A 27,637-nucleotide genomic window follows, 5' to 3' on the forward strand; every position below is an offset into this window, starting at 1 on the left:
TTCACTCTAAATACAATAATAATATTATTAATATATCATTTTTAAAGGTAAACTATACAAATGATCACCCAATTATAGTCGCGTCCCTGATTTTGTTACTCAACTTAAAAAAAAAAATTAATTTAGGCATTAACATTTGTATTTGTTCCTGTTTGGTCACCCGCTGTTAAATTGATAACGTAAGTAATGACGTGACCTTTTTTTAATTGGTATAGTAACATATTTAGTCCTCAACACTTACACATTTTAACAAATTAATCCTAATTCTAAACAATTCAATAAATTTAATTCTATCCATTTGATTATAAAATCATTTTCATAAAAAAATAAAACATAAAAAAAAAATTCATTACTTTCTCACTTTTTTACATAAACCCAAAAAACAAAAATGGCAAAGATTGTTTTGGTCTCAATGATCATGGTTGTTTCAATCCATTCCGTCATGGGCGACGCCACAACGTCAACTGCACCGTCAATGGAATCAGACGCTGCAGAAGCCTACGCACCAAGTCCTGACGAACAAGATAATTCCAATGAGTCATGGATTGATTGGGCCAAGGACATGATATGCGGTATTGGGGGCATGTTCTCTTCATATTCACCATCGTCTTCACTAGCATCGGGACCAGCATTAGCACCAGTTAGCTCACCGACGGCCGCCCCTGTCACTGTAGACTTTGTTTAAGATGGGATATAGCATCTATGCAACTAAATATCAAAGCAAAGTTGAGTATATTTTGACTAATTCACTTGCTTCTTGTCCAATAATACCGAGTCTGGACAGGAGAATCACTATTCTTTTTCAATTAAGAATTTTTGTTTCTTCGGACTTTTTATGCGGTTCAAATTAATTATTAATAAAATGTTATAATATTGGAAAAAAATGTTGATATTATTCTCTCGTGAAAAAAAAACCCTAAGATCACCTTATTATAAAGTAGTAAAAAATATATAAATATTTAGTAGATTGTCAGTGAAGTTTTTAGAATTCACAAACAGGTCAAGGGGTTGACAAATATCCTACAGGGGAATGGTAAAATATTTTAAGAAATACATGCTAATTTTTTAAAAAGTCAATTGTGAAATAAAAAAAAGTATCTGCTAAATTGAAAAACTTTAAAATTGAGTGACCAAAGCAGAAACACGGGCATAGTTGAGTGACAATTTGTATAGTTTACCCTTCTTTAATTGCAATAACTAAATTTATATATTTATTTAGATTCAAGTGCAAAAGCACATTTGCATGTCATTGTGCACTTACAATTTTTAGACATAATAACTTATTTGACCGTTCAACTTTACAAAAAAATATCATTTTAACAATTCATTTAATTTTTCGTCTTTTTTAGCTATTAAACTTGTATTGTTTGTCAAATCACTCTAAAATGGATAGAAAGATTAATATTTGTTAATTTTACTTATGTGACATTCATATGACAATCGATGTATGCCACATTAACAATTTATTAAAAATTAAATTATTTTTATATTTTTATACTTTTTAAATAATTTTAATTTCTTAAAATAATTTTTATAATTTTTTTGGAAATTTTAATTTTAAAAATTAATTAATTGTTAGCATCAACAAAGCGAATAGACATAAATTTTTCATCCATTTTGAGTGATTTGACAAATAATACAAGTTTAAAGGTTAAACGAGAAGGCAAATTAAATAGAAAACTAAAATGATTTTTTTATAAAATTGGAAGTAAACTAAAATAATCTTTTTAAGAAAATGATTTTTTAAATTTTTTAAAATAATCATTCCACACCGTGCACCAATTGATTAAAGTATGAAAATAAGAACGTAAATACTAAAATTCCAATATGACACTCTATCTTCATTATAATCCCATCATGAGAAAGAAATTTGATCATCTACGCCGCCTGCCTACCATAGCTTTGATTTGAAGGGAGACGACATACTTTTCCTTTTGCTCGAAAGACGTAAATTGAAGTTATTGTCCCAATTTAATTTTGTTTTGTTGCTTTCTTGGCTTTGTATGCGCTTGAAATTGGATATGTCATGCCTGCTTAAATATGTGGTTCAAATATCGATGTTGTTTTGTGAAAGGGGACCGCATACTATTCTGATTTTTTTTAATATTTATTATTGCCTTTTTCAAAATTTTGTTACAAATTTTATTTTTTTTGAATAATTAAGATTTTTTAGTTTGAACTTTTTCTTAAAATTGGGATTTTATAATAATAAAAATTTAAAATTTAAAATTTAAAATTTAAAGATATCTGTAATTTTATTAGTTTTTAAGATTTGTTTAAAAAATTTGCAAGTTTTTATCGGATTTTTTATTTTTTAATATTATAATTTTCAAAATTTTTAAAATTGAACCGATCACAAACCAAAAATATTGAACAAAGTAAAGAATATTTAGGTCCATATGGTTCAAACATCACTCTTTTTGAGCCATAAGTGTCGCTGGAATATTGTAACATAGTTATGCCTGCAAATTGATTGTGCCCCTCTCTCTTCTCTGAGCTGTCCTAACAGGAAAAATAACCACGTCCTTACTCCTTACCACACTATAAATGACACTTCCCAAAGCCCGTCTAAGAATATGGTTCCTCATACCCCCCAACTGAATTATTATCAAGCTTCTCCTCTAAACTACACCAGTAACACCCAATTTGATCACTATCAAACAAACACTGAGATAAGTATCAATATTTCTGATGTACGAAGAGTAAACTTTAACCCTCTTCAAATTATTTACCTAATCACTCAGAAAATGTTTCTGGTTTCAATAGTTTGGGAAGTCTAATTGTACCTGGTTGGTAAAAAAGGTGAGATTCACCGAACATAATACCAGCTTCAAGGTAATAATAAAGTCCTTACCAACTAGTATTAAGCTGGTAATAAAAATACAGCAAAATCATTTCTACAACTATAATCTACTATTGTTTATATTATGCCCTTTACAGGTAGGACACTAGCACCTTTAGGGGGCAAAAAGAATTTATAAATGAATACCTTTATCAGAAGACTCTTCCAAATAAAATCCCACTGAAAATAAGCGCACCAAACCACTTGTTGGACACAAACCTGTTACAAGAGAAAAAGGAAATGTGAGCTGAGTACAAATAAAAACAAACATTTAGGCAAAAGCAAATATCCAGTTAGCAGGCATTAAAGGAAGTTTAAGATCCTTATGTATGGATTAGTGATTTTGTTTATTTACATCCAAAACTGCGGGTACATTAGAATAAATTGACAAGCACAGCAACCACAAAATGATTTCATAAACTTATCACGCACTTTCTATTGCAATCTGCTCGGCATGTTAGATTAACAGTCCATATCTGCCAAGCCAATTGTCCAGATGCAGCTGCAAGGAAGGCATAATATGGCCATCCTGCTCAAACACAACTTAGAAAAATTAGTGAAATAAATGTTTTTAATGAATTTTAAATAGAATGCAGGAATATACCTATATCAGCATTGTATCCACTGAGAGCAAGACTACTTATGCATGCAATCCCAAACCCAGTAGTCCACTCCTTAGTTGAATCCCCAAACCTCAAAGCTGTAGATTTAACACCAACTTTCATATCATCCTCTTTATCCTGAATGAATACTGATAACGTCAAAGAAAGCAGCTATAATATCCTATAGTCTCATAGTCCCAACAGATAATGGAAAACATATCTTTAGCCATATTTGATGATAATATACCTCACAGTTTATATATAATTTGGGGGGGGGGGGGGTGGGGGTTGAAGGAAAAGGAAACAACTAACAAATAAAATTTCCATTTTCCTTTTTGATCTTACAGATACAGTAAACTATTAGAGCCCCCAAATTTCTCCTTTCAATTTATATCTCATCTTCTTTCTATATAAAAAATTAGGTTCGCAAAAGGGCAATTGTTAGCTGCATAAATCAACCCTCATCACCATTACCATCTAAAATGCAACTGCCTCAATAGTTATCACAAACCTATTCCCCCCTTGCTAAGTCCAACCAGAGTTAAAATGTAATAAAATGTATATTTTGTTTATCCAATATAAAAGACAAGAATCAACTAAACAACACCATACTAGCTCCTCAAAACTTAACAATAACAGACTGTTTTAAGCTAGAATTCTACTCCAGTAAAAGCTGTCAAGAAAGGAGGAAGTACATATAGCTTTCAAGAGATAAAGTTGTACCTGATGTGCATATATTGTATCATACACAAGAGTCCAGAATACTCCAGAGAAGTACAGTGGGAACACAATGGCAGGATCTAGACTTCCTTTAACAGCCGACCAACCTAATAAGGCTCCCCAGTTGAAAGTCAGACCAAGATAGGCTTGGGGCTGAATTGACCAGATGAATCAATGGTAAACGAATAAACAATACAATGCATAAAGAAGAAAAGATATATGTAAATATCATTACCCAAAATGTAAACCTCTTCATGAGAGGATACGAGAAGACTAGCAACAAGGATGAAGCCCCTAATACACGACTGCGAGAAATGGTTAAGCAATATCAGTTACACCATCAAAATTTGAGTACCAACTAGTTAGATTGGATTCTCCAAATTTCAAAAGGAAATTGAGAAAAGACAATATTAAAATTAGATGATATGAAACAGAACTCCTGTGATTAAGTCAAACCCAATGGTATTCCAATTGAAAATCTAAAGTAAAATCATGGAAGGTATTTTGCTAAAGTTGCAGATGTCCAAATCAATTAAACGATAACCGGAAGCAATGACAAGAGGAGGACTCTAACCTGTAATTATTAAGTTGAAGGAGAATGCCAAGACCCAAAAGCAGTTGAAACCCAAGAAAACAAATGCCTTGAAATGGTGTCAAAAGACCACTTGCAACTGGTCTTAGCTTTGTACGTTCTACCTGCGTGCAAAATGCTCCTATAATCAAATGTCTGGAATATTGAACCGTGCATTTGTCTGATCTTAGGATCGTTCAAATTCCTAAATCTCTTAATCATATAAAAACTTTGATATATTAAGATTATAAGCCAGCAAAAATACATGTGAAATTGCGAACAGGAAAGGTGAAGAAAACATTTAATCTACCATAGTATCAATATCCCGATCAAGGAGGTCATTGACGGTACAACCAGCACCCCTCAAAAGCAAAGCCCCGCAACCAAATAAAGCCGCCATCTTAAAATCAGGAAGTTGGCCTGGTGTTGATGCTAATGTAATTGACCTACAAAAATGTAAAAGATTTTCATGCCAAAAGCAACAAAATTTCAAACAAATTTACAAATCGAACAACACAACAATTAGAGGAAGAAGAAAGAAAGAAGGAGAACGGACGACTTACCACATACAAGGCCAAGCGAGCAACCAAGTCCCAATTGGCTTATCGAGGCGGGCAAGCTTAGCGTAAGGCTGAATTCCTCTAGGCAAATAAACGTCAATCCAAGAGGGACCCCCCGCAACATTCTTGTTATTTTGATCACCTTTACCCGAGTTGTCCGCGACGCCAGAAGAGGTCGAAATCCAAGCAATTCCAGGTCTGAAGTTTGAGAGGAGCGACAGATTTTTCTTGGAAACGTTGAAATGATGACGAGAATTTTCGAAATCAGGGAACAAATGAGAGAGTCGAGTAATGAAATTGGGGCTGGTAATCGTGGTTGGGGATGAAGAAGAAGAAGAAGAAGAAGAAGAAGAAGAGATGATAGAGAGTGAAGAAGAGAGAGAGTGTCTGAGGCGGGCGCGTGAGGTGGAGCGAGTGAGCCAAAGTGACGCCATATTTTTCAGTATTCTTCACCAGCACTAATTTGGGGTTTAGGGTTTTAGCGTTTTGGGTGCTTGGAAAGAGGATTCTTTGAACTATTGAAGCACTCGACTTGGCGGTACCGGAAAAAACAAACCGGCCATCAACACTTCAAAAAAATATTGCTAACGAAACGACATGTAATAGCGGGGAATGTCGATTGATGAATGAATCATTTTCATTCTTCTTTGCCCACAAAATTCAAAGTCCCCTTCTTTTCAATAAGAAACTTGAGAAACTCGTAGTCACTTAGATTTAGTAACATCATTCAATCAGTTCGTTTAATACGAAAAGGGATGACCTTATCTTGACATCAAGTTTTGCAAGAAGTAACAATAAAAAATAAAATTTATACTTTCATTGAGCCCTATGTTTGTTGTTAATCTAAGGGTACGCGTACATAAGTCAGCAATTTTAAAAGAGTAATATCTAAGGTGGCCCACGTTTTAGGAAGAGAAGGTTTGAAGAGAGGTGGATTCCGTGGTGTTTAAGTCCTGAGTGGGTCCATTTTACTGGACTGGAGTTAAGTACCGGTAGGGATGGTTAAGGTTGATTTAGATGAGCGATTGAGTACAGTATGTTTAACTTATTTTTTATATCACGTTACAATATCATTGCAATATTTATACTAATTACAAGTAAACGTACTGCTCATCCAAACTCAACTTTAAAAAAGTTTTTTTTTTTTCTAGATTTCAATATTTCAACATATAAACATAAAAATCATAACATACTAAAACTTTTACGGACTTCAACTTCAGAGCACGTTTGATGATAAACTCCCCCGACATTATTCCGTCTAAAAGTTTACCGTCGTATTCAGGAACTTAAACCAGCTCAAGCACCCAAAAATACCTGACCTTTCTAGCACAATAAAATATTAAAATACACACTAAATTGCATAGTTTTCTTGCATATACCAAATCCTGGTATTTGATAACGTCGGCAAGTTAAGAAACAATTTAATTGCAGAAGTAATTGTGGTGTAATAATCAGTAGCTCGCTCGGGGATGCATTAGGACAACGTATATTTTGCTGTTATGATAAAATTTAGCAGCAGCAATGCCCTCCTCCATTGGCAGAGTACAAGCTTAGAAAATCGGTTATCATCTCAACTTCATTGACGCAAATGAAGTTGCCAAATCAATAGCCTCATTAACACGTGATGCATCCGTTCCCTGAAATGAAACATACATTTCCATAAATTACAGAGGGTTTGCGAGCCAACTTAATTATCACAAAATACCAAAGAGTTTGGAGTCAAGGGCGAAGCCAGAAAAATTTTTTAGGGGCAAATGAAATTTTAATTTTTAATAGTCTATATATTTATAATTTTTAAAGGATTAAATCAAATTTTTATAATATTAGGGGGGCTGGGGCCCCTGCCACCCCCCTAGATTCGCTTCTGTTTGGAGTCTAAAGAACAACATGCAACTGTATTCAAGATTTAAGTGCTAAGATCCAAACAGTTCTTACAGAACCGAATTTTGAAACAAGTTACCTACCTGTCCTGTAGCCAAACCACCCTTGCCTCTACCACACTTCCCCTTCAGAGGCCCAAGTGCCTTTGTCAACCATTCTGATACCTCCAATCGCTTGATAGATTCAGATTTCTCTGGTACACCAGCATAAACAACAGCCTTGTTTGTAGTTTCATCGATACTGAAAACCATAACTGGCATTTCCTGTTTACTAATTGGCAACATTTAGCACAGAGGGTTTGCGAGCCAACTTAATTATCACAAAATACCAAAGAGTTTGGAGTCAAGGGCGAAGCCAGAAAAATTTTTTAGGGGCAAATGAAATTTTAATTTTTAATAGTCTATATATTTATAATTTTTAAAGGATTAAATCAAATTTTTATAATATTAGGGGGGCTGGGGCCCCTGCCACCCCCCTAGATTCGCTTCTGTTTGGAGTCTAAAGAACAACATGCAACTGTATTCAAGATTTAAGTGCTAAGATCCAAACAGTTCTTACAGAACCGAATTTTGAAACAAGTTACCTACCTGTCCTGTAGCCAAACCACCCTTGCCTCTACCACACTTCCCCTTCAGAGGCCCAAGTGCCTTTGTCAACCATTCTGATACCTCCAATCGCTTGATAGATTCAGATTTCTCTGGTACACCAGCATAAACAACAGCCTTGTTTGTAGTTTCATCGATACTGAAAACCATAACTGGCATTTCCTGTTTACTAATTGGCAACATTTAGCACAAACGTGCAAACTTCGATAAAAAGATTCAATTAATTAAAAGTAAGGGTCAACATTAGCTAGAAACCTTCTGCTGAATAACTTTTGAAACTGCTTCACGTAGAGCAGCTGCATCTAAACCAACATCAATCCGGGAGATACAGAAGGTTTTTCCCTCTTTGGCAGCAAGTTCAGCCAATTCAATTGCTATTGTGACTGCTTTCTGCATATTTTGTTCAGCAATCTTCTTCTGTGCCTTTTTCAGTTGATTCTGATAAAACAAACCAATTAAAAGGAACATGGTTTCTCAAGCTGAGGTGATGAAAACTAAATTTGATGGTGTTCATAGATGAGCTGTGATACCTGAAGTTGCGCAATCTTGGCCCTAATATCAGCTTTTTTGGCAGCAGGAATTGATGCAGAATCCACACTCGTTTTTAAAGAGGCCACTTTCTGTAAAGCAGCAAAATAAAATTTCAAAACGGAAGGGAAATTGGTATGCTACGCCCTCGTAGAAGGATGAATCCTCCATGTGCAATAAAAAGGAGAGAATAAGCTTTTTACCCCTAGCTAATTTTGCATAAAAGATGAACATAAATATAAATAAAGGCATTGATAATAAGAACCTACAAACATTTAAGTATATCACAAACCTTCTCTAGCAAGTTTACTTCCATCTTGGATGCGTCATCTACTTCCTGTAAAAGAAGGTCACCCAATTCCATTGCCTTCAAAGCACTCTCAGTAGTGACAGCAGTTATCCTTCTCACTCCTTTAGCAATTCCCTCCTCGGACAAAAGAGCGAATGCTTTTGCTTCCCGTGTGTTTGTTATGTGTGTACCTATAAACATTATTGAAGTCGGCCTCAACGCAAAATTCCTAACAGACTTCTAGTGAAGTCATTCAAATAAAGAAATTAACCTCCACATAGTTCTGAAGAGATTGATGACCATTCTCTGTTTTCTGGATTTGCAAGGAGTTCCTCCACTTTGCGACCAATTGCCACTACTCTAACTGGGTCTGGATAAACCTACATTCAAAGCATAACACAACTTCTAGAAGGAATGTTCAAAGCCAAATTAGAAACCACATAATGAAGAAAATGCTTAAGCTTACTTCTCCAAAGACAGCTCGCAAACCATTGATACGCTTGGCTTCAGCAAGTGTTGCTTCCTTTGAATATACATCTAACTCAGCTTTGATTTGCTCATTCACAATAGACTCAATTTTTCTCAAATGGTCAGCATTGATAGCCCCATCTCTGTTCGGATCTGATAACGTTGGATCAAATTTAGCAATAATTTGAATCATACTGCAAAGTAAATAATTAAGGTGCTAAGTGATGAAATAAAAAAGTTAAAACAAGTCAAATTATGTATTGAAGTTTTGTAGTTAAAAGATTCAAGTACTAAACTTCTGATATATAAAAATTGGTTGGTATGCTACTGAAAATTAAATGTTGAGTTGATTTTGTATGCATTTTGCATTGGTAAAACTTTACAACGATAATATGTGATATTAATGCAATTAAAGAAACATAGTTTTCCTTAATTGAATTGACTGACAACAATCAGTAGCTAACTAAGATTTTAAACATTTCTTCATTAAAAATCTTCCATTAAGTGGTTGCTAAAAGTGAACTGCTAATGATTAATAAATTAAAGTTTTGAAAACTTCAATTTGGAATGGTTTAAATATTTTCAACAATTTATCAAAGACACCCAGAGTTTAAACTTACCATGGGAAAAATCAAATCTCAATTTCTCAGGAAGAACAATGGACCCTTTCTGGTCAACATGATCACCAAGCACTTCCTGCATTCAAATTGCGAGGACATGAAACATGGAAAAGTAATAAGAATATCACAATAAGAACAAAAAGGAGTAAAGCATTATGAACATGAGCATATAAAGTTGTACCCTGAGTGCAAAGTTCAACATATGTGTGCAAGTATGATTAGGAGCAATCAACCTACGCCTATCATAGTCGACCTGCATAAATTATTGGAGCACTCAAAAAGTTGCAAACTAAAAGAAGCACATCATTTTATAAATGGGGAAAAAAAACCAAAATAGCACCTGAAATAGGAGTAATTTAAAGTCTATGGTTTTACCTTACAAGTTACTTTAGCACCAACAGAGAATTTGCCAGTCATTCCAGAAAGAGAACCAATATGAAGTACAAAACCTCCAAAAATTTGAACATTACATACTTGGAATGAACCAAAGGAACCACCAAGAGATCCTGTGTCAAAAATCTATGTCCAGAAGCAAACATGTCAGGAGAATAAAGAAAGCAAAACAAAAGAGATCAAGCAATGGACTGACATCCTATTAATTGTCTCACTGCTTTCTAAGATTTGGATGGCTTTTTTATAAAAATGACTCAACACTTTTCATTATTCACAAAAATGACACACTTTGAAAATTATCTACGTAAATGACCCATTTTGAACAGTAAACGTCGGTGACGCCATTGCCATTTGCGTCACCACCTCTGGTTTTTAAAAAAAAAAATTTTTTGGGTGCCACCGTTGTCCTTGGCAGCACCGAATTGAAGTATAATTATATAAAACGTTCAGAGGCCTGATGAAGCAATTACCTTTTTTAGATTGAATGAAAGAAAGGCCATCCCTCCTGCGGCACCAATGCTTTTACACTTTTGGTCTATTTCCATATTAGGTCTGTACCATTTTGAAATTAAATTTAAATAGCCCTTAGAAATATAAGAATAACAAAAATAAACTTTTTTTCAAATTTTATTATTTTTTTAAAAACAATAAACTTAAAAAATATATAAAATTCTTATTTAAATTAACCAAATATATCCCTCAAAAATTTTTCCTCAAGTTTTAAATAAGATCCCTGAATGTTCTATATAATTATACTTCAGTCTGGTGCTGCAAATGACAACGACGGCACCCAAAAAAATTAATTTTTAAAAAAATTGGAGATATGTTTACAGTTCAAAATAGGTTATTTACATACATAATTTTCAAAATAAATTATTTTCGTAAATAATAAAATTTTTTGAAGCCGATATGGATGTAACTCAGTTCAGTTTCAAACAACAAATACACAGAATCACATAAAAAGAAAACCTATGCGCAGAAGCAAGTGCGTCAGGTGAATAAAGAATGCAATAATTGGACTGACATCCTATTAATTATCCCATTGCTTTCTTAGATATGGATGGAACATGTAGTTCAATTTCAAACAAGATATGGACATTGCTAACAATAGAATCTCATAAAATAAATGTACAAATATACGTACGTATTACGTAAGGAAATCTAGATGTGATGCACCAATCAAATTTCCTAACTTACAACCAGCAAATGAATTCCATGCAAAACCTAAATAGCCTCTTTAAAGCCATGACTAATTCCTGCGCAAACCAACCCCATCTAGTAGGCTGGTTTTAATCTTTTTATTACGCCACAAGATTCAACATTTTCAATCCTAAATCAATCATAAACTTTATTTGTTCTTTCCCAACTTATAAAGCCCGAAAATCATAAATTTCTTGCTCACGATATAACCATTTTTTTAATTTGAGGCATTTCACATACTGTACTACAGTCAGAGTGGTTCATACATAGCCAAAAAGATTAATCATTTTGAGGCTGGTTTTTTACTTTGTATTACCCCACAATATTCAATTTCTTAAATCAACCATTAGCTTTGCTTGTCCTCTCCCAAACAATAGAGCCCCAAAACCATAAACTTCATTCCCACTCTATAACCAATTCTTTAAAAAAATTAATTAATTAATTGAGGCAACCCACCTACTGTACTATAGACAGTGGTTCATACAAACCCAAAAAGGTAAAATGAAGAGATTGTTAGGATAAAAATTCTCATATACTGAAATAAATACCTGACCACCTTGCTCAGCATAGAAATTCGTAGATTCCAAAACAATACCAACATCATCACCAGCACTGACACTTTCAACAAACTCTGAACCAGTGTAGATGGCCTTTATTACACTTTCGTAGTCCTAAAGCAGTGATAGGAATCGTGGAAAACATTAAAACATGGAATACTTCAATATGAAAAGGATAGCAATGAATAGCTGACTTCTAAATTTCTTATTAGGAAATAAAAGAGTCTCATCTTATAATGACGCAGACATTTCACTGGCCCTTAAAATAGATAAAAGGGAAAAAAAAGAAGACAATCTCACAGACTCATTTAGTCTTTCTGATACCATAAGCAATGTATAATCATTTAGATGAAATATTCTCAGTCATCAAACAGGAGAACAAGGAATCGCTTTAAGACCAAAACAAAATTTTATCAACCGAAGTATTGAACATTTTGAAATACCAAATATAAAATTGTCTAAATATCATTTCCCATCTTCATTGGGAAGATTCTCGCATTATCATAGATGTTACTCAGAGCGAAACCAAGTCTGTTTCCCAAGTAGGCATGAACAGTTGAAATACAAGTATCTCCTAATAGCCAACACCTAATGAAAGCTTCCCAATATTTTCACAAGCCAAAATAAGAAAGCAAACAAAATGACAATCTAACTAAAGCTCCATCAATGAATAAGATGCATGCAGACCTGGAACCAAATGAATTTGAAGGAACCATCTGTTGTGGACACCCCTTTTCTGAGCAGTGCAGAGGTAGCATCAGCATCCATGACGATAGCACCACCAGCTTGCTGCAAAAAACTATAAGCATGAAATATGGGAAAAACTCAATTATGTAAACATTCCTCCTCTACCCAAAGATACAATTTTCTTTTTACTATTTTTAGCTTCTTGATGCATCAACTGTTTTCCTTTTATGGTCAAATAGAGTCGAGACATGCCTAGCAAATTTTATTTTTTATTTACTAAAAAGCAGAAAAAAAAACTTAAGCAGATTATTGTGGAATTGAAGAATCAAACTCCTATTACCTTATTTCTAGCACTCCTTGACTTTTCCCGTGCCTCATCCATGGCATTATTGAAACCCTCAACATCTACTATCAAACCTCTTTCCTCCGCCATCAACTGCAAAAGGAAAAACATTAGGATGCAGAGCCAAATAGATCAATATATAGAAAAGAGAACCAAGTCCATTCGTCTACCTGAGTTAAGTCTAATGGAAACCCATATGTGTCCCACAGGATAAATGCATCCTGAAAAAGACACAATAAAGCTGTAAGATAGCCAATGGTAGGTAGAAAGGAGGTCATGGCTCTTACCGCATAACCAAATTCATTCCTTTCAAGTCCACTAGGCCAGAATAAATAAAAAATAAGTTCAGAAATTCAGACGGATTATACACACAGATAATGTGTGAATAAAGACACATGTATAAATCATCAACTACTTCTAAAGCAAGAACTTAAAATTTTAGTTCTGCTTTTCAAGATAACACTCCAAATTCCTCAGAGTTCCAGTATCAACAAACTTGCATAGAAATCTTTAAGGAGATTGTAAAAGCTTCTTATAAACCACTTTAAGTGCCAAATATAAATAAAAACAGTATGATTCCGAAAGAAATAGAGAGCACATCACATTGATAGTGAATATTTTCCTCAATGACAGAAAAAGATAAACAGAAATGCACTTACCTGCCCACTTAATATCCTCCCCTGAACATCCTGGGCTGCCTTCTTAAATTTCTCAATTCCCTGGACATAAGTCAATAATTGTTCATGATTACCATTGAACATGTTGGTAAGACATATTATAAATATTTATAAATATTATAAATATTAAGCAATGAAGAAGGGCTCTAGATTGGACATCAACATCATAAAATGTTTAGTAGCGATGAAAAGCTATTTTACTGACTCGGGTGTGAGTTTTGGATACAAGAATGTATCCAACTGGGTATGGTTAGTCTTTTCCATGTTTTCCAAGTATTTGGAGGATTCTTGGAGGCATATCCATGTGTCGGAAATGAGTGTCAGACACGGGTATTTTCAAGAAAAATGAAGGGTCTGAGCAACATAGATGAAAAGTGACAAAGTACACACTCAAAATGCAAGCCTATCATCAGAAGCAGCTTAAGCTAAACATGTTTCTCATTGTTGGAAGGGCATTTTCCATTATAAAAAATGGTAAAGAAGGCAATAAAGAAATATCTATTTGACTGCATGCAAATCATACCACAATTATAGGCCAGTGATTTCTAAGACATATAGAGTAATGACCACAAAATTTCTCAAGCTCACCTTGACCAAAGTCTTTCCAAAACTCGCTTCTTCTGCAGCAATTATGTCTCCAATGCGAACCTCATGCTGCTTCAACTCCGGAAAAACATCACCCATGACTTCCACCACAATCTTAACAAGCCTGGATTTAAATTAATGATTACAAATAACTTATAAAGATGTGCAAGGAAATGACATAAGTGTCGAGCTAACATATGCAAAAATTGATTTAATTGTTTAAAGGACATAAATTGCGTTATAGATTCATTTGTTAACAAAATTGAACAGAAAAATATTGGTCGTTCCTACTTGCTGAAAAATCCCTCTGGAGCTTTTAAAACCTCACTGCCATAGCGAACAGCACGACGAAGTATACGTCTTAAGACATATTCACGTCCCTCATTACCTAACCACCAAACATAAATGTCATGAATAACATTTGGACTACTAATCCAATTACTACCCTCTTGTTAACAGCGTACACACATAACATCAACTAACAGGCACATAAAAGATGGTCAATCCAAAGCCTCTGCAATAATCATAGGAAACATTTTTCCTTTTCTTTTAAAATGGACAATCAACTGTAAGAAATAAGACCACTGAATTTGAACAGACATTCAAAAAAAATCTCATGTCAATATCTACCTGGTGAAGCACCATCAGCAATGGCAAACGAAAGAGTTCTAATATGGTCAGCAACAACCCTATATGCCATGTCAACTTTGTCAATATCATCTGGCCCAACTTTTCCAGAATATGGGCGTGCCCCTGTCACCTGTTAAAAGAGAGAACAATGGAAGATTATGCATACAATCCTCCTCATTCTAGCTTCAGTTGCAAAAACTTCAAAAGAAAAAAAAAGACAATTAGAGCCGAGTTAGTTAATCTAACACAAAAGCATTTTAAATAGCTTCACATTTTGAACATCCTTTATTTAGCATCTCTATTTAACAGTATAATTCAATAGTAGTAAAAATAAATAGGGTAAACTACACCCATGGTTAGGGGTGTTCAATCGGTTAACCGACCTGAACTACCATTAACCGAATTAACGGACCCTTAAAACCCTTAACTGTTAACTGAACCGAAATTTTTTCAAAAAAAATTAACTGAACCGAACTTTTTCGGGTTAATTCGGTCGGTTAACCAAAATTTATATATTTTTGGTTAAAACAAGTATAAAACATATAAAAAATTAACCGACTTAACCGACCAATTAATTTATATTTCCAAAAAATTAACCGAACCGACCGAATACTTATATATTATAATATTATTTATTAAATTCGGTTAATTGACCGATTTCGAACCGAATTAACCGTTAACCGAACTTCCAAAAAATTATTAACTGACCCCCGACCGAATTAATTTGGTTTTACCCGAAATTTGCACACCCCTACCCATGGTCACTCTAAAATAGGGTCTGTCCTATTTTGGTCACTCAAATTTTGTTTCTCAATTTAGTCCCTCTAAATAAGATAATTGTGTGAATTAGTCACTGCTTTTAAAATTTCTGTTTCTTTTAACGGATTGCTGATGTGGCACATTGAGTGTTTGACACATGACATTTTTGGTTGACTTTTGACTAAAATTCAGGGACCTACTTATAATTAGTCCAAAACTTTTTCCTCCTAAACTTTATAGAGAGGTCCCTAAACTTTAGTCAAAAGCCAACAAAAAGAATGCCACATGTCAGTCACTCAATGGGCTAATGTGCCACGTCAGCAATTCGTTAAAAGAAAACGGAAATTTTAATGGCAGTGACTAATTCGCACAATTATCTTATTTAGAGTGACTAAATTGAGAAAAAAAAATTTGGAGTGACCAAAATAAGACAAACGCTATTTTAGAGTGACCATGGGTGTAGTTTACCCAAATAAATAAATAAAAGAAGAAATACAAGTGTTCCAATATGTGGTCCAACTAGTAAGTAGCAACTAAGGAAAATGCTCCCTAAAGTAAATGGAAATAGAAGCATATAAACTATTAATGTGCTGATCAAGATCAAGCAAAGTATCATAATGCATCATAAGCGTCAAGCTTAATTTCCATACATAAATCAACATCAAGTATAAGCACGTGTCGGTGTTAGTGTAGATAAACATCATTGAATCGAGAAATTGTACAGTACCTTTTTGCTTTTTCCTTCCTATGGAGCATTTAAAAGAAGAATATGATTTCAAGAAAAAGACAGAACTACGGAAATGGAAACAGTATCAAAGTCAGGAAGTCTCTAACAAGCAGTACATGCAAAAACACCAACCTGGAATGGTACATTTGTTTAATTTAGAAACTTACATATATGATAAGTCATGCTATTAATTGCAAAGGAAATAGGGAATAAAGAAAATCAGTAATAATAATCCCCATAGGCATCATCATCTAACCTGTTGGATAACATCAAAAATCGGGAAGAACACATCAGTATCATAATTGCTCATCTTGTTTTGAAGTACTGAAGTCAATCTCTCAAAGCCCATTCCAGTGTCAACATGCTTTGCTGGAAGAGGTTTTAGAGAGCCATCACTTTCCCTATTAAACTGTATGAGAGATTGAGAGTAAGACATATATCAGTGAAAAATCTTCAAGAGCCCAATCGTGACATTGTCATAAAAGGCTGGCATGACATGTTAGTAAAAGAAGTTAAGGAAGATTTAGTAATCTCCCTATTGCCCCAAAAAAACACCAGAGAGCCAGAGAGGCACACACAACCGCCCACATGTAAGCATGCTAAATTCTGGGATAACTTCGAATTTTTAAGAGTGATGGGCCAAATGCATATGAGATAGGCTAATTAACAAAATTGTGAAAGGATAACCATAAAAAATATAACATGTACCTGAATAAAAACAAGGTTCCATATCTCAATACATGATGGATCATCATTGTTCACCAAGGAAGCAGCATTACGATTGCCTACTCGATCATAATGAATTTCAGTGCAAGGCCCACAAGGACCTGTATCACCCATCTCCCAGAAATTCTCCTGCAAAAAAAGGGCAAAATCAATAAGATAGACCATAGCATCGTATCACTCAAATGTGATCCAAACTTAGAAAAATAAAAGTAACATGTTAAAGTGACTGGATAGGATAAAGTGCAGATAAATTAAATTACTTTTTCCAATACATGAAGATACACTTAAGTATAGAGATTTTCATGAAAGAGTCGTATTATGCAATGCAAAGAAAAAAACCCTAAACCACACTCTTTATTCTATCAAACATATTACTTCCTTATTCGAATAAGAAATAAATGGAGGACAATAGATCTCAACCATATGATTCAACACAACACAAATGCACACAATAAATGCTAGTATAGAAGGGTATAACATTCACATTAAATTTTCAAAAGTTTTAAAATACTTAAGAGGTGCGCCAAGAATAACTTAGTTTATCAAAAAAGAAGAATAAAATGAAATTATGTCAAGGAAGATTCCTAGTATACTGTCATAATAGCAGTAACTGTTAAGAGTTCTTGTGGCCAAAAATATAGGAGGAAAAGAAACAGATGAAGATACACATGCACAGACAAAAAGGTAGAAAGGAATTGTTGATGTTTCAAATTTAACAGGAAAATAGCAATCAAGGAATGCATACTTTGCAACCAAATGGCAGCACATGTTCAGGAGGTAGAAACTTGAGCCATATATCTTTAGCTTCATTATCAGGTGGCAGACCAGCTTTATCATCACCACCAAAGTAAGTGGCATAAATCCGATCAGTAGGCAAGCTGTAAACCTGTAGTTCAATAAACAAAATTCAAAAGCAGATCAGTATTAGCACAAGACAACAATTTGCACATAAAATTTCAAACTTAGACAAATCACGCCGCTATTAAATTAGCTATATGAAGAGACTACTATTCTAAAGATATGTGAGACACACTTATAACAGTAAAAATGTTTTGAAATGTCAATAACAATAAACCTTGGTGAGGAGTTCCCAAGCCCACTCAATTGCATCCTTCTTGAAATAGTTTCCAAAAGACCAATTTCCTAACATCTCAAAGAAGGTATGGTGGTAAGTGTCTTTTCCTACATCATCAAGATCGTTATGCTTCCCGCCTGCTCGAATACATTTTTGAGTGTTGCAGGCCCTTGTGAGCTTGCTCATAGCAGTGTTGGGATCTATGGTCCCCAAAAAGATCGGCTTGAACTGATTCATACCTGAACAATCACAAATAATAAATAAAAACAAATCAACTTTCTAAAACCTGCATTTAGTGATTTTCGACTGCAAAATTAGATGCAAATCATGTGATGGAAAAAAAAAAGCTCAGTATCACAAAGTTCAGGAAGCATACAAATAAACTAAGCAAATAGAACCAAAAATATCAAAACACACACACACACACAAAATGAATCGAAAATGGCCGATTATTCAGTTTAAATCCAACGGCAGGTAAATTGAAAATGGGAAGGCAAAGCTTACCGGCATTAGCAAACAAGAGTGTGGGATCATTGTGGGGAACGACGGGACTGGACTTCCAATTAACATGATTCTTGCCTTCGAAAAACTTTATGAAGGTGTCCCTCACCTTCTTCGCAGGCCACTCCATCTCCGGCGCGTCAACGCCAGACATCGCTGCAAGAGATGAAAAAGTACAAGACGGAGGATTACTAGTGATGGTAAAGAGACAACCAAAAACCCTAGATATCCTAATCCTTGGCGCCGCCAGTAGTCGAGGATAAGCAAGGACGCCTGAAATGTTGTTACTGAGGATGCTGGCCTTCATTCATATTCTAACGCTAACGTAACCGGATTTTAGTTATACGCGCCAGCGTGTACGAATATGAATATCCTTTTTCTTTTATTAATTGGAGGATTTGGAATAAATGGAAAAGTTTTTTTTTTTTTTAAATGTTTTCTTACAAATTACTTATTTTTTTAAAACAATTGAGATTTTAAGTAATCTTTTATTATTTTACGAATTATAATAATGCTAACAAACATTTCATGTTTTTATGAATTATTTAATTTTTAAAAATGTTTTATGTTTTAAATAATTCTTCTGTTCATTACAAATTACTTATTTATTAAAACTTTTTTTCTTGTTTTAAGCAATTTTTTTTCATATATTATGAATTACATAATATCTTATAACCCTTTTCAAATTTTAAACAATTCATTCATGTTTTAAGTATTTCTTTTATGTATTACAAATTACTTAATTTCTTACATCACAATGTTGACTATTCTATGTGCCTCTTTGGTTTGCAATTTTCACCATGTCGTGACGCTGCAACGTTGGTCGCTGGTCTAGAAGTTGAGGGTAAGTCGCGACATTGTTATTAAGTTTCTCATTTAATTGCACCTTCAATGTAATGCTCTCAAATTTTTCCAATGATGAAAATCCTGTTTTTGAATCAATTTTAGAAGTTAAATTACTTCGTGGAGTCAAACCGAAAGATTTTCGAAAATGAAATTCGGGTTGTGTTTGTGGGAGCGTGTTATCAATAGTAACTAGCATTGATTAAGTGGGCAATAGTTTAGATGGGGGATGAGAGGCAAAATTTTTGGAGTTAATGTCTAAATTATAAACCTTAGGAGGTTTAAAAAGGAATTAGACTAAGGACCTAAAAAAGCATTAGAGGAAGTGTATTCCCGACAATTTCATCATCCAAGCAAATATTTTTCTCATCTTTTCTTTTGAATTCTAGAAAGATTTTGGTTGGTAAGTTTCTTTCCAAATTTATTTACATTTTAACTTCTAAAATAAAGTTCCATTATTATTTTTTACTAAGTGTTATTCTTCATTGAAGGAGGGGGTGGTTTTTGAGTTTCCTAAAATTCAAACATTGATTTTCAACCAGATAAGTAAGATTTATTATTAAACATTGATTTTATATTTTCTTCTTGTTTTTGGACTAGGTATTTGATGTCTTTAAGTTTAGGCGAGTTCTAAAGTTTTGTTATTGTTAAGTGCTTGAGCGAAAGTGGGGTAGTCTTTAGCTTCTAGCTCAGATTTTAATGTCCTAAGTTGAACTTTGAGTTGCTAAACATGATTCCAATTTCAGATTTTAGTTTTACTAAGTTCTGCTTATAGTTACTTTGAGAAAGGGAGAAATGTCTCGCTTTGATTGTTGTTTGTTGCTCTACGGATTTATTTTATCATTTTAATATTGTTTTCGAAGCAAACGAAATCGGGGAAAGTTTGAACGCAATTCAACTTTTAATCTACGAAGTCTTTTTATTATAGGGACTGGATCAAATTGCCTCTCTATTATTAAATAGATCAATTTAATCCATATAAATAAAATCAAATTGAGATAGCGTTAACATTTACTGTTTAAAAAGTGACATGAATTTTTTTCCATTTACGGTTCAACTCTAAACAAAATATTTTATTTACGAATCATAAAAACTTTCAAAATTTAACTTTATTGAGCAGTAAATGATATTTTTAAATAATAAATGTTAACTCTCTTGAAATTTGATCTTATTTAATTCTTTTTAATAATACAATGACTAAATTGATTCATTTAATAATAGAGGAACTAATTTAATTCTATCCCTATAATAGTGCGAGGACAAGTACATTCACCTTACTTTTTGTTATTGTCTATGATGATATGTTAATTTGATTTGATTTTTAACCCACTTTGTGATATTGTCTATGATTTTCTTTTTTGATGTTGCATTTAATGATGCTATGATGATACGTTTAAGAAATTAATTTGGAAATGAAGCATGATTTATGCTAGTTGATGCTTGGTTTGGTGCCTACTTATGTATGTTAATTGGAACCCATGATGCTGCTCGCTTGCTTTCTTTAAAAACAGTAAATGAATGATGACCATGTTTAATATGATAAATTATACATTTAAATGATTTTGAATAGTTCTCGGATATAGTTAGTATGCCATAGGATGTATATGTTGAATTTGTTACTATTGCCTTCAAGTTAGTCTTGTTGCACTTGAAAGATTTTGTTTTGCGATGCTTTGCACAACTTTGAGGATTTGGTTGGAAAACCGTGTTATACACGCACCAGAGATTTGTTTTGTGTACCTCTTATATATGCTTATGCACTATCTTGTCGAGGAATTGGTTGGATCCGTGTATTCGTTTATAAGTTTGAGTTTAGTTAAATGAGGGCACTAAAGCATGTTAATAAGAATTGGAAACATTGATCTATTACATTGTGAAATGGTTTCGGACAAGTTATGTTGGCTATGTTATAAAACTTTTTGTGCATTGTTGCATTGATGCAACTATTGAGCATGCTATGATATCAACATAAGCTCTCTAATAATGTGATTCCATGATTTAGTTCTGAGTTCTTTGTTGCTGGATTCCTATTTTTAATAACGTTATTGGTAAGCTTTTCAATTTAGTATAACATATAGTATATTGGAAATGTGTTTTGCACCATTGAGCTCAATGAAAAGCTCAACGTGTGGATCTGTTTTACGTGCAAAGATTCCATCGATGCATGACTTTGTAGTTGGGGTCAAGCTACGTCAATTGAGAGGGATCCACTAGTTTTTTGAATTTGTAATAAAGTTTTGGACACTTTTCACTTAGTTTGGGCATGTACTAGGAGCCTAGTTGTGAATTCGGTGTTTGATGGCTATATGACGAGGCATTATGTTGATTTTGGTTACTTGTCATTTATATGACATGTTGATATACCTATGGACTGAATTTTGGTATATGTGCAATTTTACTTAGGTAATTAATTTTTGATTTAATAAGTTTTTGATTGTATAATATCGTGATTTAGACTTGATATGATGTGTTAAATTTGTATGAATATTTTTGGCACTGTATTTTATATGTTTAAAACCAATTAGGAGTGAGTATTTTTTGGCACTGCTGGGCTCAAAGTTTGAGATCAATATAAATAAGTATCAAGGCCTATTCAAAGTTTTGATATGTTTTTGCAGTTGGATAAACCAACATCAATACTTGGTCACCAAGTATCAAGACTTGACTCTAACCATTCGAGATCGGGTGGATAATTTTAAATCTTGAGACTTATTACCCTATTTTGACATTTGAGACCCAAACTATGTTCTGAAGCCCGTTTAAAGTTGGTTTTTATTCGAATATTTTGTAAATATTTTTTACCATTAAATAAATGTAATAATGTTGAACTTGAATTTTTCAACCTTGTACATTGCATGATTCATGTTGATGTTGCTCTGGAAATTATGCAAATGGTGAGGTTCACATCCTTTAGCTCTAATAGAAATAAAACGTGCCACATAGCATCCAGCGCAACTTAATAGGATAAAATTAATAGATTAATTGTTGAAATGGAAGAGTTGTGTCTGCTAAATGATTTTAAATAATTTCAATTATTCAATCAGAAATTTTATATAAAAGTTAGATTTTATATAAAAATTTCGTTGTATTCAGGTTTAAAAAAATTCTATTTTAGTCATTAACATTATCTAAATTTAATTAGTTAAATTACTAACGGTAAATTTTTATTAGTATAGTAATAAATTTAATCCTCCAATGTTTATAAATTCTATCAATTTAGTCTTAATTCTAAAAAGTTAACAAATTTAACTCTAAATTTTACACATTCTCATCAAATTAATTTTATTTCTTGAAAATTCAAAATTAAAAATAAAAAATTTAACAAATAAAAATTATTTAAAAGTTCATTTTTGATAAAATACGTAAGATTTTATAAAAAAATACACACAAAATTATAAATAAATGAATGCATGTTTTCCTCTTCCTTCTTACATAAAAATTACTTATTAAAATAATACTTTTACAAATAGAATATATATATATATATATATATATATATATATTAAAATCCCACAAACAAGACTTAAGTTAGATTCAAACTTTTCCTTTTTTTTTCTGTTTATTTTATAAATAATAATTTTTATCATACGTCTCACCTTGTTCCTTATCTCCAAATTTGTTGAACGTTGGACACCACCTTCACCCACAACCACTAGTACCAATAACCCTTACTTCGAACTCTTCGATTTCCATATCTTCCATCATCGCACCATCAAACTAGGATTTGGTTCTAGAGTTGTTGGCATGGCCTTCTACCTAATGGGTCTCCAAGACCTCATCCCCACCTATATATCCCCTAATCATGCCCGCCCTCAAGCACAACATTAAACGCAATAAATTCATTCTAGGCAACAACAAAAAGAAATAGATTGTCATCCTTTTCAACCTCAGACTATAGATTTTGATCTAACTTAAACATGGTGGTCGTTAATGTTAAAAAAAAAGGAAAATTTGAATGTAAGTTTTCTTCATGATTTTTTTTCTTTAAATTATTTTATTTATAAGACTATTATTTTATTTATAGAATTATTATTTTAATAAATAAATTTCATGCTAGAAAATGAGAAAATATTTATTTATAATTTTATATGTATTTATTTATAAAATCTTATGGATATTTATTGAAAATGAACTTTTAAATATTTTTATTTTTAATTTTTATTTTTAATAATCAAGATTAAATTTATAGATTATGTAAAGTTGATGGTTAAATTTGTTGATTTTTAGATTAAGGACTAAATTGATAGAATTTATAAACATTGAAGGGCTAAATTTATTATTATGTCAATAAAAAGTTACCATTAATGATTTAACGAAGGAGTAACTAAAATATTTAATATTGATAATATTAGTGACCAAAATAGAAATTTCTAAATCTGGATAACCAAAATAATGACTTGGCCACCTATCATATTATGCTATCCTGCCAAACTACTCTTTAAAAGGATTTGAAAGAATATTTAATTGTGAATTTATCACTGTTTGAGGCGTATAGCCATGGAGGGATTATCTCCTAAGCAGATAACACCTAATCGAGAAATGTGGTTGTTAGTGGGGAATCGTTTGTCCAATAGAAATAACAAAAAGAAAAAAAAATGCTCTGTTTCGTTCGTATGTCAAAAATCAACCCGGAAACATGTAAAAAAAACCTCTTGCTTTATTAAAACCTCGAAGCCAAAGGTTAAGAATACTCGTGTTTAGAAACAACAGAAAACAAGGCTTCATATGAATGAAACTCGAGCCCCTCCAGCTCAAGTTTTTGCATGGGTTTACTTTAATATATTAGATAATTCACATTTTATGCCTGTAAAAGTGTACAACCCAATATTCTTCTGCCCACCTTTTTTGTAAAGTTCCCAGCACGAGATTACATGCTCAAGGTGTAATGGAAATTGGCCAATCTCAAAGTCTCAAACAGTGTTCTTTAAGTTTCTGTAGGAACAAATACGGAGAAACTAATAAAATCATGCCTAACTCTCTACCAAATCATACCACGTCATATTGAAAAGTCAATAAGGCGTAGTACCATTCGGACATGAATGAAAATATCTTCTTGTTTTGTTCTGTAAGTACTAGCAGGACAGTTGCATTAAAAAGTTACAAATAAAATTTAATGAAGAACCAAAAAACCGAATTTCCTTTGAGTAATTCCCAAGTATTTTAACAGCTACAATTTCGAGTGTTGACAAACTCTACAGTGTGGTATGTTTGAAGCTTCATTTAGATCACAGCTATTCAGCAGGCCGGCAAAGAGGATAACCGAATCTAATTGCAGGATTTAAGGGGCTCTCCAGAACCTATTATTCTATTAACATTTGAGAAATCTATCCTGATATGATAAATGAAAAAAGAAAATTTATTTTGAAGTTCAAAACATCTATGCATGCATGTGAATTAGTTCATCTTCATTGCATTCCCTTATTGCGATGTCCAAAAGTTCGCCCGATTTCGAAGGTAACACATCGCAACATTGCCGTCTTGGAGCCTGCATCTTGAGTAATATAACAAAAGACTGCATAAATCTCAATGAAACCGACTTGACAAAGGACAAGAGAAAAAAGTTGAAACCTACTAGTTACCTGTTTGTAATTGAGGTCTAGCTTCTTGGTAGAGACTCTAATTTCTCCAAGTTTCCTTGGTGAACCATTGTCAAGTGTGCAATTTTCGTAAGATTTCTTGTAAACAGTCATAATCCCATGCCTACCTGAAGATACAGTATCTAAAAGGAAAGTTGTGGGTCTTTGGCAAGGATCAGGGTGAAATTCCCTAGTGTTGAAAGTGTAAGATCCTGCTAAAACACCGCCTGGTGTCCACTGCTTGAACGTTTCTGGCACAGAGAGAACATCTGGTAAGAACATGTGTTTACTATATACTTGAACTGCATAACCCCATGAAATTGAGATCGTCCACGAAAACCAACGATCATAGCAGACTGTTTGTTGCAAAATTCTCTGAGAATCAACATTTACAGCATGAAATAGATGCTCCAATGCCTTTGTAGCTGTCATGTTGGGGAAGATTGGGTCCACATGATCCATATGATGTAGTGAAACCAAGGGTGTCAAAGGATGGGTAGCTAACAAACCAAACGCATCACCTCGAACATCAAACTGGTTGAAAATTGCAGATATCATATCACAAGTCAAAAGTAATGTATGAGTTAAGCTTAACCAATGCAATTGTTATTACCTGATGAAAGCCTGGCTCCCTTGTCAATCCTACACCAAGCTCTGCCAAGCAAGAGTAGACCCTGGAATCGCTTCCATAAAGATGAGGATATCGTTCTATGCATGAATCGAACACTTTAGCCAAAACTCTAGCCAGAGGATAACTTATGGCAAAACCTGCTCCACCAAATGCCATCTGAAAGCTGAAATACTTGTTTTGTTGATAAATCTCGGAGCCAGATCCGATGTAGTACCAAAGCCGATGATCATATTTAGAAAGCGTCTTCACCAGATTTTGTGGGAAGAAAACCGTGTCATCGTCCCCAAAGACATACCATCGTACGTTGGTATGGTTAAGAGCGACGGTCTCTAAAACCACACGCGCCACTCGAATTGCAGACCGTAGGCCACCTTTGAAAGTGTAGCGAAACCTTGAAGTGTCCTGGGAGATACATAACGGAGGCAGAGTAGCGTCAGCATCCGTTGAAGTTGTTGCATTAGGGGGCATGGTTTCGAGGAACACACATCCACGCATTTGACGAGGCTCCCACCATAGCTTGACGTATTCCTTTCGCTTCAGCCATGATTTCTGGTTGGAAGCTATGCCGAAAACGATATGCTCCAAGCCAGTCGATGCATAAGCGTCTTGGTAGGAGGAATACACATTTAGAGGCGAGTTTGAGTTGTGGAGTAGCAATGCTGATGCAATAATATAGGTGACACAAACAGTAGAAGAGATCAAAACGATGTTTAGCAGATGGAAAGAAGATTGGGTTTTGGAAAGCCACTTAAAACGCTGCATTTCTCAATATGATGGAAAGAAGGAGAAGGGGGGAGGGTCTTTGGTTTAGTAACTTAATCAACGGTGTATATGTGGAACATACAATTAAGGGTTCAAAGTAAGTTTGTTTTGGCCAAACAAGGGCGTGGGAGTAAAAATGTGGGTTAGGGCGCCCTCAACTTTGAATGCTTTTGTTGTTTTGTTTTTGCAATTGGTGGGCAACTTGATTTTGCTGCAATTTGACTAATATGGCGGAGAGTAGTTTCTATTGATGATCAAGGGTTGGTGGGGACATGGGATTGGGACTGAGTGATATACTGATAATAATATATTAAACAATTTCTTTATTTTTTTCATAAGCCAACTGAAATTATGGGCAAGACTCGAATTTTAATATTTATTAAAATATTGATAAATATTCAATTAATTAAATCAATTCATATTTACTTTTTCTTCCTTAGGGAGAATGAAGTGAGAGCCACTTCAGCTTCAAGTCCAATGCTATCTATCTTCGTAAAAATAGCTCATTTGGTTTGAGTTTTCAAGAAACCAACCATGTGCTGGGAGAGGTTCAAGCCACTTGGAATGGATCTCAGCCTCAGGTCACGGTTCCCCATGGTTGTTTATTAGCTGTTTAGATCAGTTAATTCATGAGGTTTTTTTTTTTTTTTTGGTTTGTTGATCAAAGTAGGATCTCTCCGCCTTTGGTTTGCGAAATCTTAAATGAGTAATAAAGCTGATGAGAATATAAAATTACAAACTAATGTTGTGGCTTTTTAAAAGAAATGATATAAAAAAATTAATTAATTAGAAGAATAGGTTAGGAGAAAGGGTAGTTTTTAACCATACCTGTTGATGTTACCTAACATACCAGTGATATCACCCATTTTTCCTTTAATTGTCGCTCGATTTTTTTTTAGAAAAAGAATTATTTTGGCGTTTCATTATGCAAGTGATATTTATGAAAACTATGGATATTCATAGTAGAAAAAAAAAAGGAAAAAAATAATTTATTAATAAGTGTCATCGATGTATCAAGCGACATCGATGTGAACTTAAAAAAAACATGTGAAATAAAAAAATTTGAAAAGAAACATTTATTAATATGTATATTAGCCTTTTGCTGCAATCTTGGGCTTTATATTGGATGTCATTTCTAGCATCAATAAGCCACCAACCACCCGTATGGTCATTTATTAATACGTAGAAAAAATTGGATTTTAAAATTTTTTTAATAGTATTGTATTTTTTGAGTGCAAACTATACTAAAAAAAATTGAAAATGTTTTTTAGATAGGCGA

General features: G+C 33.5%; 3 protein-coding genes across 14 annotated transcripts; all 3 read right to left on the reverse strand.

Moving 5' to 3' along the window:
* Window positions 1–2,673: 2,673 nt before the first annotated feature.
* Window positions 2,674–6,096, reverse strand: LOC105764160 (4-hydroxybenzoate polyprenyltransferase, mitochondrial). The gene is made up of 8 exons (XM_012582668.2): window positions 5,299–6,096; window positions 5,046–5,181; window positions 4,739–4,860; window positions 4,400–4,469; window positions 4,168–4,317; window positions 3,447–3,582; window positions 3,275–3,371; window positions 2,674–3,061 (listed from the first exon to the last, which is right to left on the reverse strand). Exons 1-8 carry the CDS (start codon window positions 5,727–5,729, stop codon window positions 2,995–2,997), a joined length of 1,209 nt encoding a protein of 402 aa, XP_012438122.1. The 5' UTR covers window positions 5,730–6,096; the 3' UTR covers window positions 2,674–2,994.
* A 324-nt stretch (window positions 6,097–6,420) lies between these two features.
* Window positions 6,421–18,891, reverse strand: LOC105764161 (alanine--tRNA ligase). 12 transcript variants are annotated; one of them, XR_008191869.1, is made up of 24 exons: window positions 18,550–18,891; window positions 18,046–18,284; window positions 17,716–17,856; window positions 16,953–17,099; window positions 16,501–16,653; window positions 14,759–14,888; window positions 14,420–14,516; window positions 14,132–14,252; window positions 13,526–13,585; window positions 13,037–13,087; window positions 12,864–12,959; window positions 12,524–12,625; window positions 11,828–11,950; window positions 10,062–10,205; window positions 9,868–9,939; window positions 9,687–9,762; window positions 9,065–9,219; window positions 8,870–8,978; window positions 8,602–8,789; window positions 8,312–8,401; window positions 8,037–8,219; window positions 7,764–7,943; window positions 7,260–7,369; window positions 6,421–6,932 (listed from the first exon to the last, which is right to left on the reverse strand). XR_008191869.1 is itself a non-coding variant. In XM_052625012.1 (24 exons), exons 1-24 carry the CDS (start codon window positions 18,851–18,853, stop codon window positions 6,861–6,863), a joined length of 3,213 nt encoding a protein of 1,070 aa, XP_052480972.1. In that variant the 5' UTR covers window positions 18,854–18,891; the 3' UTR covers window positions 6,421–6,860. The 12 variants fall into 12 exon arrangements, 6 of the variants coding, with proteins under 6 accessions (XP_052480972.1, XP_052480973.1, XP_012438123.1 ...); XM_052625012.1 differs by having other exon boundaries at window positions 7,260–7,439; XR_008191871.1 differs by lacking the exon at window positions 7,764–7,943.
* Window positions 18,892–24,421: 5,530 nt separating this feature from the next.
* On the reverse strand, window positions 24,422–26,536 carry LOC105764162 (uncharacterized). Its single transcript, XM_012582670.2, has 3 exons — window positions 25,579–26,536; window positions 24,969–25,499; window positions 24,422–24,880 (listed from the first exon to the last, which is right to left on the reverse strand). Exons 1-3 carry the CDS (start codon window positions 26,356–26,358, stop codon window positions 24,767–24,769), a joined length of 1,425 nt encoding a protein of 474 aa, XP_012438124.1. The 5' UTR covers window positions 26,359–26,536; the 3' UTR covers window positions 24,422–24,766.
* Window positions 26,537–27,637: the final 1,101 nt, after the last annotated feature.

The sequence above is a fragment of the Gossypium raimondii genome, chromosome 12 (assembly GCF_025698545.1).
Source record: "Gossypium raimondii isolate GPD5lz chromosome 12, ASM2569854v1, whole genome shotgun sequence".
NCBI classification, from domain to species: Eukaryota; Viridiplantae; Streptophyta; class Magnoliopsida; order Malvales; family Malvaceae; genus Gossypium; species Gossypium raimondii.

Excerpts from the sequence above, each read along its gene's own strand:
- LOC105764161 (XM_052625012.1), bottom strand. The coding sequence starts at position 18,853 with ATGAAGGCCAGCATCCTCAGTAACAACATTTCAGGCGTCCTTGCTTAT. Across the intron at positions 8,790-8,869 it reads CTCTTCAGAACTATGTGGAG|GTACACACATAACAAACACA; the intron begins GTTAATTTCTTT and ends TAATGTTTATAG. Across the intron at positions 7,440-7,763 it reads GTGGTTTGGCTACAGGACAG|GAAATGCCAGTTATGGTTTT; the intron begins GTAGGTAACTTG and ends ATTAGTAAACAG.
- LOC105764160 (XM_012582668.2), bottom strand. The coding sequence starts at position 5,729 with ATGGCGTCACTTTGGCTCACTCGCTCCACCTCACGCGCCCGCCTCAGA. Across the intron at positions 3,372-3,446 it reads TGGATACAATGCTGATATAG|GATGGCCATATTATGCCTTC; the intron begins GTATATTCCTGC and ends GTGTTTGAGCAG. Across the intron at positions 3,062-3,274 it reads CGAGCAGATTGCAATAGAAA|GTTTGTGTCCAACAAGTGGT; the intron begins GTGCGTGATAAG and ends CTCTTGTAACAG.
- LOC105764162 (XM_012582670.2), bottom strand. The coding sequence starts at position 26,358 with ATGCAGCGTTTTAAGTGGCTTTCCAAAACCCAATCTTCTTTCCATCTG. Across the intron at positions 25,500-25,578 it reads GGGAGCCAGGCTTTCATCAG|TTTGATGTTCGAGGTGATGC; the intron begins GTAATAACAATT and ends ATTTTCAACCAG. Across the intron at positions 24,881-24,968 it reads TAGACCTCAATTACAAACAG|ATGCAGGCTCCAAGACGGCA; the intron begins GTAACTAGTAGG and ends ATATTACTCAAG.